Source organism: Saccostrea echinata, unplaced genomic scaffold, assembly GCF_033153115.1.
Source record: "Saccostrea echinata isolate AGI-Se365-2 ecotype Australia unplaced genomic scaffold, CSIRO_AGI_Sech_v1 ptg000002l, whole genome shotgun sequence".
NCBI classification, from domain to species: Eukaryota; Metazoa; Mollusca; class Bivalvia; order Ostreida; family Ostreidae; genus Saccostrea; species Saccostrea echinata.
In genome coordinates, this window is record NW_026889751.1 from 6,891,563 (window position 1) to 6,903,489 (window position 11,927).

General features: G+C 32.0%; 1 protein-coding gene across 3 annotated transcripts; it reads right to left on the minus strand.

Annotated features, from left to right (window-relative positions):
* Nucleotides 1-268: 268 nt before the first annotated feature.
* On the minus strand, nucleotides 269-9,908 carry LOC133206271 (uncharacterized). Of its 3 annotated transcripts, XM_061342239.1 has the most exons (7): nucleotides 9,707-9,897; nucleotides 8,773-9,316; nucleotides 8,280-8,418; nucleotides 6,228-6,248; nucleotides 5,160-5,340; nucleotides 4,091-4,201; nucleotides 269-3,647 (listed from the first exon to the last, which is right to left on the minus strand). In XM_061342239.1, exons 2-6 carry the CDS (start codon nucleotides 9,278-9,280, stop codon nucleotides 4,094-4,096), a joined length of 957 nt encoding a protein of 318 aa, XP_061198223.1. In that variant the 5' UTR covers nucleotides 9,281-9,316; nucleotides 9,707-9,897; the 3' UTR covers nucleotides 269-3,647; nucleotides 4,091-4,093. The 3 variants fall into 3 exon arrangements, with proteins under 3 accessions (XP_061198223.1, XP_061198210.1, XP_061198217.1); XM_061342226.1 differs by having other exon boundaries at nucleotides 8,280-9,316; nucleotides 9,707-9,908; XM_061342233.1 differs by lacking the exon at nucleotides 6,228-6,248 and having other exon boundaries at nucleotides 8,280-9,316; nucleotides 9,707-9,908.
* Between the last annotated feature and the right edge of the window lie 2,019 nt (nucleotides 9,909-11,927).

An 11,927-nucleotide genomic window follows, 5' to 3' on the forward strand; every position in this document is an offset into this window, starting at 1 on the left:
TTTGAACAGAGCTAAATGCAAAGTGTGACGGAAGGACGGAAGACGGACATGACAAACACTATATGCCCTGGCCATATTCATGGCGGGGCATAACAAACAAAACCCCCATTTTGTGGTGGTAATGTGTGTGTGTGTGTGGGGGGGGGGGGGTCCAAGGTTATTTGTTATTCTTTATTTGCTTTAGTATAAACTTTTAATAACTCTGCAATTACAGTTGATGTTACTAACAGAGCCATTATACAACACAAAAATATTACAAAACAACACATCAGAAATAAAACAATACTTTATTTTATCTATTCCAAAATAAAACATAAAATTTCTATAAAAATGCTTGTATAATAATTTCTCTTCCAGATTTCATTAAAAAATAAGACTGACAAGCATTGAAGTTGTAACTTCATTTTTTTTTTTACACACCACTTTTCTGTATACATTGTGCTGTGTTTTAATATTCAGAGATTTTTTTAAAAAAAGAATACCCATGCAGTGAAAAAAAATTGAACCAGTACAAAAATGTAGCTGTTATTTGTTACAATATAAATTGAAAACAAGGAATAAACAAGTGGCCTAATGGCCTAGAATCGCTCTTCTGATAAATTGTACAACCCTATAACTTCTAAGCCTCTTAGTATCCTATATCTTTAGATAAAGCATGAAATTCCAAAAGTAGGTCACTGTGACCTACGTTTTGGTTAACACACTGTGAGAACCCAAGATGCATTAACTGACAAAGTTTGATGATTCAAAGCCTCTTATTATTTGAAATATTTAGATAAAGCCTTGAAATTCCAAAAGTAGGTCACTGTGACCTACATATTGGTTATTGGTTAACACACTCTGAGAACCCATGATGCATCAACTGACAAAATTTAATGATTCTAAGCCTCTTTTTATTTGAAATATTTAGATAAAACCTTGAAATTCCAAAAGTAGGTCACTGTGGCCTACTTTTTAGTTGACAACTATCAAAATTTGATGATTCTAAGCCAGTTAGAATAAGAAATACTCAAGTATTTCAGTATAGCCATAAAATTTCAAAAGTAGGTCATCATGACCTACTTTTAGGTCGAAATACTCCAAGAACCCAAGATGCATCATCTGACAAAATTTTGTGATTCTAAGCCTCTTATCATCCAAAATATTTAGATATAGCTGTGAAATTCCAAAATTAGGTCACCTCCTTTTTGGTTAACAAACTCTGAAATCCCTCTGGGCCAATGATACTCTGTGACAAATTGACAATTATTGATCAAGGGGTTCTTGAGATATGGCCAATATTCCAAGAAGTTGACACACAACACAAATGGCCAAAGTATTACCTCTTTGAGCTCAGAAGAGCTGAAAAAATCCCATCTTGGATGAATTACAATACATTCAATAAGTGACCACATCTTTACAAGAGATGATATTTGGAGGGGTAGTGGGGTGAATAATTTTGTATGAAAAGAAATCTGCAAAGTAACAGCCAGTGAATTAAAATTGTTCCCATTCAGGGACTGACTTTTGGTTCAATTCTTGTGATTTACAGAAATTTATATACATGCACTATGACACATCCTCAACTTTTCTGTTATGTTTTGGCATCTTAGGGAAAGTAGATATATGTAGTATGTTATTTCACAATTACTGTCTAGTCAAAGACTTAAAGCTGTACATGTACTGAAACCTATGGCATCAATTAATAACTGTGCTATGAGTATGGTCAGCATTAGCACTACATTTTGAATAAAAAACAAAATAACATTTACATGTACTTGGGTATTATACTGTACCAAATTATCAAATTATTTATGCTCTTTACTTGTTACAGAGCTATGTGATAGTCTGAGAGAAATTATATGACTTCTTAAAAAAAAACCCTAAAATTCAACAAATTATTTTCAGTCTCCATGTACATTACTTTTGTTAAAATTTAAAAGAAAAATCACCTAAAAAATATATAGAATCACATGTACTTTTCATATAGTTTAGAGATATGGACTGAATCTTCACTGGTACACTGTATATAACATAAAGGGTAAATAAAGCAATATAATGTTTAAACAAAAGAAAAAAGGATGGTAATTAAGCATGTGAGAATATATATTTCCTTGTATGTACATTTCATTTAATTTTGATTTACTTCTATCAATGCAAAATTGTGTTGTGATTTCAATGGTAGTGTTAGAGTTCCGTTATATATCACGACTTACTTAGTATTAAGTTCTGTTTGAAAGTCTCTGTTTTAAATTTATAATGCATGATTATTATTAGCAAAAAAAAAGAATTAACATAGTAATGACAAAATAGTGAATAGTGGAAAAATATTTTACTACACAGTACTTGCACTAATTATGAACACATGATGAAATTGCGTTTTGAAAGAGAGGTATGCACCAACGTCACACTTTAACTATGCAAAGAGAGAACAAAAAGCTAAATTCTGCATATTAAAAACACAAAATGATAACTAACAATGCTAAAACAAATAAATTAATACTCCTTTTAAACCTTAAACTATAGTATATTTATAAAACACCAAGGAAGCAACTTGGAGAGTTATCTCCTCCTAAATGCATTTCATTATATAGTATCCTATTTTTTTGTTATATACCTTATAAATCTAATCGATTAGGTTCTTTAAAAATCATTCATTTATGTAAATAAATATCATTTTCTCGGATATATCTTTTTTTGTGACTAGATCTAACTGTGCTGTGGACTAACTTATGTACCTAACTATAAATTTAAAAAGTACTAAGCCTAGATCCTGATTTCGGATTTATTAATATCTGAAAATTTACCCTTTTACAACAGAATAGAAACTACACAATATTTAAAATTTACTAACAAACACAATAAAAGATAAAGCTATAAAAAGACCTTAGTTACACTATATATGCAATTAGGAATGCTTGCCATGATTGTTCATCAATTCTCTTTAAGCTAAAAATAATCTATTCATATATTAATGTACTGGAAATCATACTAATTTTTTTTTTATTCACTCTCCACAAGTGTTTTAGAGTCTAATACCTTCCACACATTGTAAGTCTTTAATATGACATGACAACAAAATATGCAGTCATCTTTAAATATTAGAATTAAATCACAGCTCTGATTTTTTTCCCATCTACAACCTTAGTCAAGTGCATATACCAACCTACTGAAACTGTAATAAAACTGTGCTCTCATATACATGATATATAGTAACAAGACAAAGAACACTATTAGTCAGAATTTTTGAGAAATGTATGCAAAATTATTCCTGGCCACATTCTGTGTTAACAAAAAATAAAATATTTAAAATAAAAATCATCTGCTGAATGAATATATGTGATACTGTGTTTCTTTTTATGTTTGTTTCTTTAAGTTAAAAAAAAATAAAAATAAAATTTCTGGGTTAATAATCAGAAGGGAACACAAAATAAATCCCTAATTTTAACATAATACAGGTAGATGGCCTGCTGCTCATCAATTTAGAAAGTCTCTTATCTGCATCCAAATACTGAAATTCATAAAGATCTGAACCTATCAGGGAGAAAAGAAGTTCAGCTTTCCATTAGCACTTCTATAGGACGGATCCTTTCCACTTCAAGCTGTATGATGCTGAATGATTCATGAGGTTTATAATGGAATGACTTTTCCCTCGAAGAATTACACCGCTAAAAAAAATAATTTAATTAAATCAAAATTTTAAATAATCCATTATGAAAGATAAAATTATGTAATTTATTTTATTTTGACTGTCTGCGGTAAACTGCTATACATGGAAATCCTTCGTTATTTGTCACATACTGTGAAATCACCAATTTTCATGGGGGGGGGGTTGGGTGTGTGTAATTTTTGCTGTTATCGTGGTATGAAGAGACCCAGGAATTCATATTCTCCACAAAATGTATAATTTCAAATAAATAACAACTTAGCAATTCTCCATCCACAAAATCAAATCCCCATCAACAAGTATTTTTTCTTCAAACCACAAAAAAATGACCCCACGAAAATATGTGATTTTACAGTAATCTGTGTCATAAAATTTAATGCAAAATAATGAGCAGACCTAATTTTTAATTATAGATTTATATATAGAATTTCAATTAAAGATTACTTGTTAAGGTTTCTTCAAAGAAGCTGTGTCCATTAGGTCTTCTATAGACTGGTTCAAACTTGATATATCAGCCCTCTCTTTTGAAGAATCCAGCTGCAGCAAGTCTTGTTCCTGTAATGTTAATTCTAGGAATATACAAATGCATTGTGGTTTATATATATATTTAAATTAAACTACTAGTACTGTGAGAGAGCTCTCAAAATGATGACCCCAACAAATTGTTTTAAACTGTTGCATTCAATGTTTCTTTCTTACAAAGTTTTACTAACTTGAACTTGCCCAATGACCTTGGGTTTAATTAGATTAATTTCTTCAGGAGTACTTACACTAATAGGTGTGGACTCTTCAGCAACTGATCAGAGCACAGTAAACAACAATTTACAACGGCAAAACTTATTTCTGGGAAATAATTTCAAAACAACAAATACAACCAATATTACATCCCCAGATTTGGTAAAAACTGATTTGGTAGCCAGACACTGATTGGCCAAAGAACCATAAAATCCGAAAACTTTAGAATATCCCCAGAAGGCTTAACCATTTAAGTTATGATACAAGTGGCATACTTGCAGAGAGGAGCCCTAGTCAATTCCATGAGTCTACCCAAAGACGTGCAATGGGCCAGGTTTCTGGTGGTTGATTGAAACAGAAAATTATGCAAAGATGAGGATCAGAGCTCGAATCAAGTTTAATTTAACCAACAGAACACAACAAGGAGCTTCACACAGCAGACAGAGCAAATTTTCAGAAACTTTGGTAGGAGCAAATGTGGATTGAGGGGATCAAATTGCAGTTACAAGTCAATCAACAACAAAAGTATTGGATTCTGTTCCAGCTGTGCAGACTACAAAGGCTACAATCTCCCGCAATATCCTTAGATTTCTTGGAAGTTTTTTTCTTGGTCTTATCGAGTTCGAGATAATGAGGTTTGAATGTATCATGTGCCCCCATGACAGTCCTTTAACGTAAGTATGTAAAGTTTCTAAAGCAATTCTGGAATTTTCTTGTGGAAATGAAGGTCCAAAACTTATATTTCTGCATTTTCAGCCTTGTCACCATATAATCTGACCTGTAAGAAGTCTGTAAGCTGACTGAGCTTCATCTTGAGCATGGCAAGCTCCTCCATGATATGTACATAAGTTTCCACATCAATGACTACAACATCTTTCCCATCTATTTGCATTGTCTTCACTTCCTCTAACCTTGGAAATGTGGAGGTCAACTCTAAACTAGCTTCTGAATCAAATCTTCTGTAAAAAATAAAGGTCTACTCATTGAATATTAAATGCACAAATACTCATTAATCACAAATTATCAGATTGGACCTAAGAAAAATTTACATTCTCCATACATTGTCACTTTAAGTATTTATGAACATATTTCTGGAGAAAAGTGATTGAGATCTCAAATGCTTGCAAGTTTCAGAAAGAAATAAAAGAACAAAGTGTGCAAAAAACTCTAAGTCTGTGTTAAAATGTGTAACCATGCATCAAGTATTCATTCTGGTGTTCAACCATCAAACACATGCATTTACGTTAGAGGCAAAAAATATATGTTTCAAATATTAATGCTGAAATGAAACCAAATATTTTGAGATAAGAGAATTAGTGCAAGTTCAAATTTTAATGCTGAAATGAAACCAAATATTTTGAGATAAGAGAATTAGTGCAAGTTCAATAAATCAAAGAAAAAGTTGAGACCCCCCCCCCCCCCCCAAAGAAATCCTTTATCAACTTATTAATTGTGACAGTAATATCTACAAAAAAAGTATGTATCAAATCAAACTAAAAATTCAAAATACTGATGCTAGTGGATAACTGGGGTATCAAAAACTATAAATGACTTTAAGGGCCCTAAAGATTGGCATGATGAAAGCTAACATTTATAGTTTCCATCATTACATCCTCACTAGAACATGTATAACTGGGAAACCATGCCATGATAACTATTTTTACATGCTGGTTTCTGTCCTTAAATTATGCTTTTTATATCACACTGCATTTCAAGCACAGGTTTCTATTACATGTACTTTGTAGTCTTAAAAAGGTACTAGTTGGATAATGCATAAAATCTAAATCTGAAAGCTGGGTATAGGGATTGACATTCCCATGATGCATAACATTTCCTCTTTACTTACACTTTCATGATGGACTTTGGCCTAAGCACAGAAAACAAAGCAGAATAAGAAGCTATAGATAGTTTAAGATAAACTAGTATTTTCTGAGGATTGTGTCATCTTTTTTGGACAAAGTGTGACTACTTGCTGATTCACAGACAGATAGACAAAGTAACGGATAACAACTATTTGTCCTTCATGCACTGCAAGGTGATCCAATAAATCTCATAGAGCTATAGCTCCACTTTTCTTAGAATATAGACTTTGTTAAAAACATATTCACAGAATATTAGTCAAAACTGAATCAATAACAAAAAACTATGAATATATTAGAAAAAATATACTTGGAAATGTGTATCTAAAAATTTTGATCACAATCAATGTTGTAGAATATTAATTATAATAACTATGCATGATACTGAATCTACATACTGGTCTGAAGGGCTGTTGTATACATTATCATGATTATAGAAGATATTGATTATCTATTTGTTCCATTTAATGAAGACTTAATCGATACTGCCTACAGGAGCTGATGCATGGATTAGGTTAGCGTGTCAAAATTCAATTCATCATACTATATAAACTCATGACCAATTGATGTTGTTTAATCCCTGAATACTAGAGTAAGACATCTTTTTTTTGCAAAACAAATTCCTCCACTCCTCATTCTCCTGTGGCTAGAAGACCATGTGGCATGTGCAGTATGTTTAAAGATGAAAGAAAAAAGATTTGTTAAAAAAAGCTTTAAAATAATCCATTCTGAACAAGTTATCTCAAAAGAAAAAAAGACTGTGAATCAAAATTTAGTGTCAAATAAAATTGTGATACTTGTGTTTATAAATTCTACAAGACCAAGGTTCAATGTATATGCTTAACTGGATTTTGTCAAACAGCCAAAGACTAAAAACTATATTTAAAAATAGCACAACATGGTACAACAAGTTGTCTGGTATAATGGAAGCTGACACATATAAACCATACAACAGCATTGTCTGCTAAGCAGCGTATTGTGTACACATTGTAAATTCTCAATCTGTATCTGTACAGAATAAAAATACTTATATCAGGTGTATGTTCTAATATATCACTCAATATAAGAATATAAGATGACAACATGCGTACACTAAGAGGGTACAATATACTCCGACTGCAACTTACTAACCTGAACAACAGTGAACAGAGATGATTGATGTACACTAAATACATAAAATGTCCAATGAACTTCATAAAACTTGTCTTAAAAACCATATATTAAATAAGGAGAAAAAGATGCTGTGTATTGTTATATGGATAATAAGGAACTCATGATCATTCATATATATAAAAAGATTTCAGAAATGATAAAGTTACTATAAAGCCACATTATTGGTATCCAATAAAAAGGCAACAGTTTACAATGACTAAAGCTATATATACAGCACACACAGGTACATACATGTATCCAGCTTTCTTTTGTTACATAAAACTATCATAAATGGTTCATAATGACATATCTGTCAATAATTTAATTCTGTAACCATTCTTAAAGACTAAACACTATTGTGATTCTACTAGATTACTTAAAATTATTCATTTTCAAATTTTAATGTTACTTCTAAGGAAAAAAAAGTACATATTACTGATATTATCAGACTTGAAAAGGGTGAGAAGTAAAAGATATGAGTTATAAAGCTGTGCAGGATAGACAACATGGCACAGGAAATTCTGGCTGCCAACAACATGAATGCAAAGTCTTCTTAGAAGAAAAATGGCAATGTCCAAGTAAAATACTTTTTTTTTTAATTCATGAAATAGATGTAGTTTTCTTTAACTAAACTTGTTTCAAGCTGATATAAAGTTGAATACCCATTTACCAAAAATTAAATACTATCACATGCAGAAGAAAATATTTTCATTATGCCTTTCACCTTCAATAATTGGTAAAAATTATTGTTATTAAAAACATGAATTCAATCTACTGAACTTTCAACCTTGTGGTTAATGGTATCTTCAATCAAGAAATCTAATAACACCACCACACTATCTGTGAAGACTTTGGATCCCTGCCTTGTAATTACCTGTAGGACTTACCTGAGCTCCTGCGAGGCTCTTTTTGAGCCGGCCAGTTCCAGATTCACACCATCTGGACTGACCGTATTTTGACGAACAGGCGAGCATGGTAGCGATTCTGATGTTATCGGTACTGAGCTCGCCTCGGCTTCTTCGGCTTCTATTCCAGAAAAATCAAATTGAAATTGAAATGTATCATTATTATAGTCAACAATGCTAGCTCTACTTAATCTGTTCCGCAGAAGAGACCCTGCACTGCTCATAAAATCTACTGAATCAAATGCAGCAAGAGGAGCTGATATGTTAAAGTCTTCACAAAAAAATTCTGAGGCTTCACTTCGACACCGGTCCAGGCTATTTATCAGTGTAGCTGTCCAGTCTAAACTGTCCGTAGACTTACAGGACAGTCGACTGTATCTACCAGAGGGTCTCCCTGGTTTCTTTAGACTGGACTTGAGATAGATAATATCAGAAAAACGATAAGGTCTGCTTCTTGAAGGAGCAGTAAACTCACCGTGACTGTCATGAATCTCGTTTTTGGGGCTAGCTAGAGTTTCATCCTCATCACTGTTTTGATATGGCTTGGTTTTATCACAAAATGTTTGACTAGAGTGACGTGATTCCTGAGCTGGTAGACTCTCTATTCCACTATCTGATGCTGACACAACTTTCTCTGTCACTTTTAAATCTGAGGTTATGACCTCATCTGATCTCTCTTTTGAGGTCACTAGGTCACATTTCACACTATTTTCACCCTCATTACCAGGCACAACCTTTTCTTTGTCCTTGGCCACTTTAGAACAGCACTGTCCTTCAACATTTCCATTTGATTCTATGACAATTTTGTCCTCTTTTTCACTTTCATTGTCATAAATAGACAGTCTATCTTCATCGTGATTTGGTGATCTGACAGGACTGTACTCAATGGTCACAGCGATTCCATTTTTGTGCTTCTTGTTATGTGGGGACTTCTTCTTGGCATTGTCTACATCATGACCTGACTTTGAATAACATGCCCCCATTGAACCTGTGTCATAAAGTCATTGGTGATGAACGAGCTGAAATAAAGAAAATTGGCAATGTAAGTAAAACGCCTGTAAGGCACTGAACAAGAAAGTTGCAAAAAATGAAAGTAGTTGCTTAATGTAAATTTCTACACAATATACATCTATAAATGAAATATTACAACTATTAACCTAGCAATTATCATCTTACATAAATATCCAACACATACATGTACCTGGCAATGCCCAAGAGTAATAAATAATCTACATTCTTCACATGTTGATTAACATCATAAAGTAATTTATCAGAACTACTAAACATCTAAACACATTTAGTGCAGGTATATGTATCTATATACAATACAGAAAATTGAGGACAAAATATTGATAAAAAAGTAATTGTAAACAATGCATAAAACACAAACACATAAATCAATACTTTACCTCACAAAAACGTTTAATTTCTCATTTAAAATAGCAGCTTGCCTTTGCTCCTAGTTTTCACATCAAAAGCTTTGTTTGTGTTGTAAGATAAGGTCCTACACCAATGCCTGTGAAAAGAAAGAGGGAGATATTACTCAGAGATTGATACAGATAAACCCCCTAAACAGCTGCTGACTTGGGTCACTGCTGCAGTATAAAACCTCCTCCATCACAGGGCATCTCTGATCCCCTCACTGAGCCAACAGACAGTGTTAATACAGTACTTCCTCAATCTGATTATTCAATTAGAAAGCTGACATTAAGTTACTTAGAATTACATGACTGTGAATAAAGATGGTGATTCTCTGGAGAGCCATCAGATGGATAGCCGAGTTAATTAGTGCAAGGCATGGATCTTAGATTTTGTGGGGTTGAAAGGTATTATTTCCTGGTTTAATCTTGAAAGAATATTTTCATGCCTTATCACTTCAAACTGACAATATTGATTCTAAAAAAAAAATTGCATTACATAACAGTAGTAAATAACTTAGTTGCTTTGATTTTAAGGAAATTTTAACTCTGTTCCAAAAACATTTTAAATATAATTTGATCAGCAAATAAAAGAATGATATGATTGAAATCAAACTTATCAGTAGAGAGAATCTCTTCCTAACACTGAATATGAAATTGATTTCTTTAATCTAGGAGAATATAAAATCCATGATTCTAGATGACTCAGAATATGGAATGATAACTGAAATTCATCAATGATATCTGCAGTGTCTGAAAACCCGAAGAAAAAGCTAAAAAATATACACCTGATGTTAATAAAATACATGCTTGACTCGTATGATTCATTACAATATGGATATTTTTGCAACATTTGCAATGTCTCTTTTGACAAGATTTTATCTAAACTTCACTGAATTGATTATATGTATAACCGATGAACTGAATACTTTATTTCCTTGAAATAAAACTCTGTTCTCAATTGCATTACAGAAGGTTTAAAAAAAAATCAAAACACAAAAATATTTTTTCCCTATTGTCTATTGTTGAACTTTCTTTAGTACAAGTGTCTGTTTACAGAAAGTCAATATTAAATTCCCTGTATAATGTGTATAACCTTTATTTGTCTCATAAAATATTCTTATGGCTATTTCTTAGTGCTAATTTTTTTCGCTAAAGACAATACAAAAGGTTCAAATTTTAGAAGAATTTATTCAAATAAGACACATTCCTACATGAGTATTAAAGATTAGATAATTTCAATGAGTTATAAACTTTTCACTTCAAGTTATCAGGAGGAGTGAGTTTTAAGCTTATATACAGGTACATGTACATCAGTAACACACACACATTTCTTTCAGATTTGAGTAAAATTAAAAACAGGACACAGGGCAATTAATGAATGTATTTATGTCTCTCCTTTCTACTGCCAGACAGGGATGGGAATTTTTCCAATGTAACAGTACACTTTTAGAATCACTTCACTTTACTCACCATCCTACTTAATGATAAAAAGATAATGCCATCTCTATACTTACACAGTTTAATTTTTTTCAGAAGTGATTCAGTTGACTAAGTACTGGTGAAAGTGGTACTTGCAAAACTGCCAACATTTTCATCAAATGTCCCTTGGCATATATATGCAAAAGTAGAGAAATTTTGCTACACTTTAAAAATATGTAGACAGACTTTCATAACCCAATAAGAAAAAAAGAAACAAACATTCAAGAATATTGCAGAATCATACTAAATCTTGCCAAGTTTAATTAAATCCTGTATTTGGAAAGACTTCCTTGTTAACATAATATATTGCTATGTTAATGACTTTGGCATTCTCTCACTAACAATGAACAATTAAGTGTAACAATTAAGTCTGGGAATGGAACTACAGAAGGTTAGAGGGAGTTGTGCAGGGCTCTCGATTTTCTATATTTGATGCCATTCAGAAGCCCCATTCCCAATTCAAAAAAGGTACCTTTTTTCTCAGTTGAATAGTTTATCTTCCCAATAGTCATTTTCTCCCAATTTAAGAACATAAGATATATATAATAACTGAACTTTTTATTCATATTTAGGCTATACAGAAAAACATAAATTTAGTTGATAACAAATACAAGAATCCCAATGTACAGTGATTTTAAATAATTAATGATTTTCCTAAAATTCCTAAAAGATAAAAAATTTCCCCAATTTTTACAGCCCCAGCCCCAGTCCCAAAAAGTGGCATGAGATC

Coding starts and splice junctions, on each gene's coding strand:
- LOC133206271 (XM_061342226.1), bottom strand. CDS start 9,280: ATGGGGGCATGTTATTCAAAGTCAGGTCATGATGTAGACAATGCCAAG. Junction 5,341..6,227: donor CCAAAGTCCATCATGAAAGT/GTAAGTAAAGAG, acceptor TATTTTTTACAG/AAGATTTGATTCAGAAGCTA. Junction 4,202..5,159: donor AGCTTACAGACTTCTTACAG/GTCAGATTATAT, acceptor TTAACATTACAG/GAACAAGACTTGCTGCAGCT.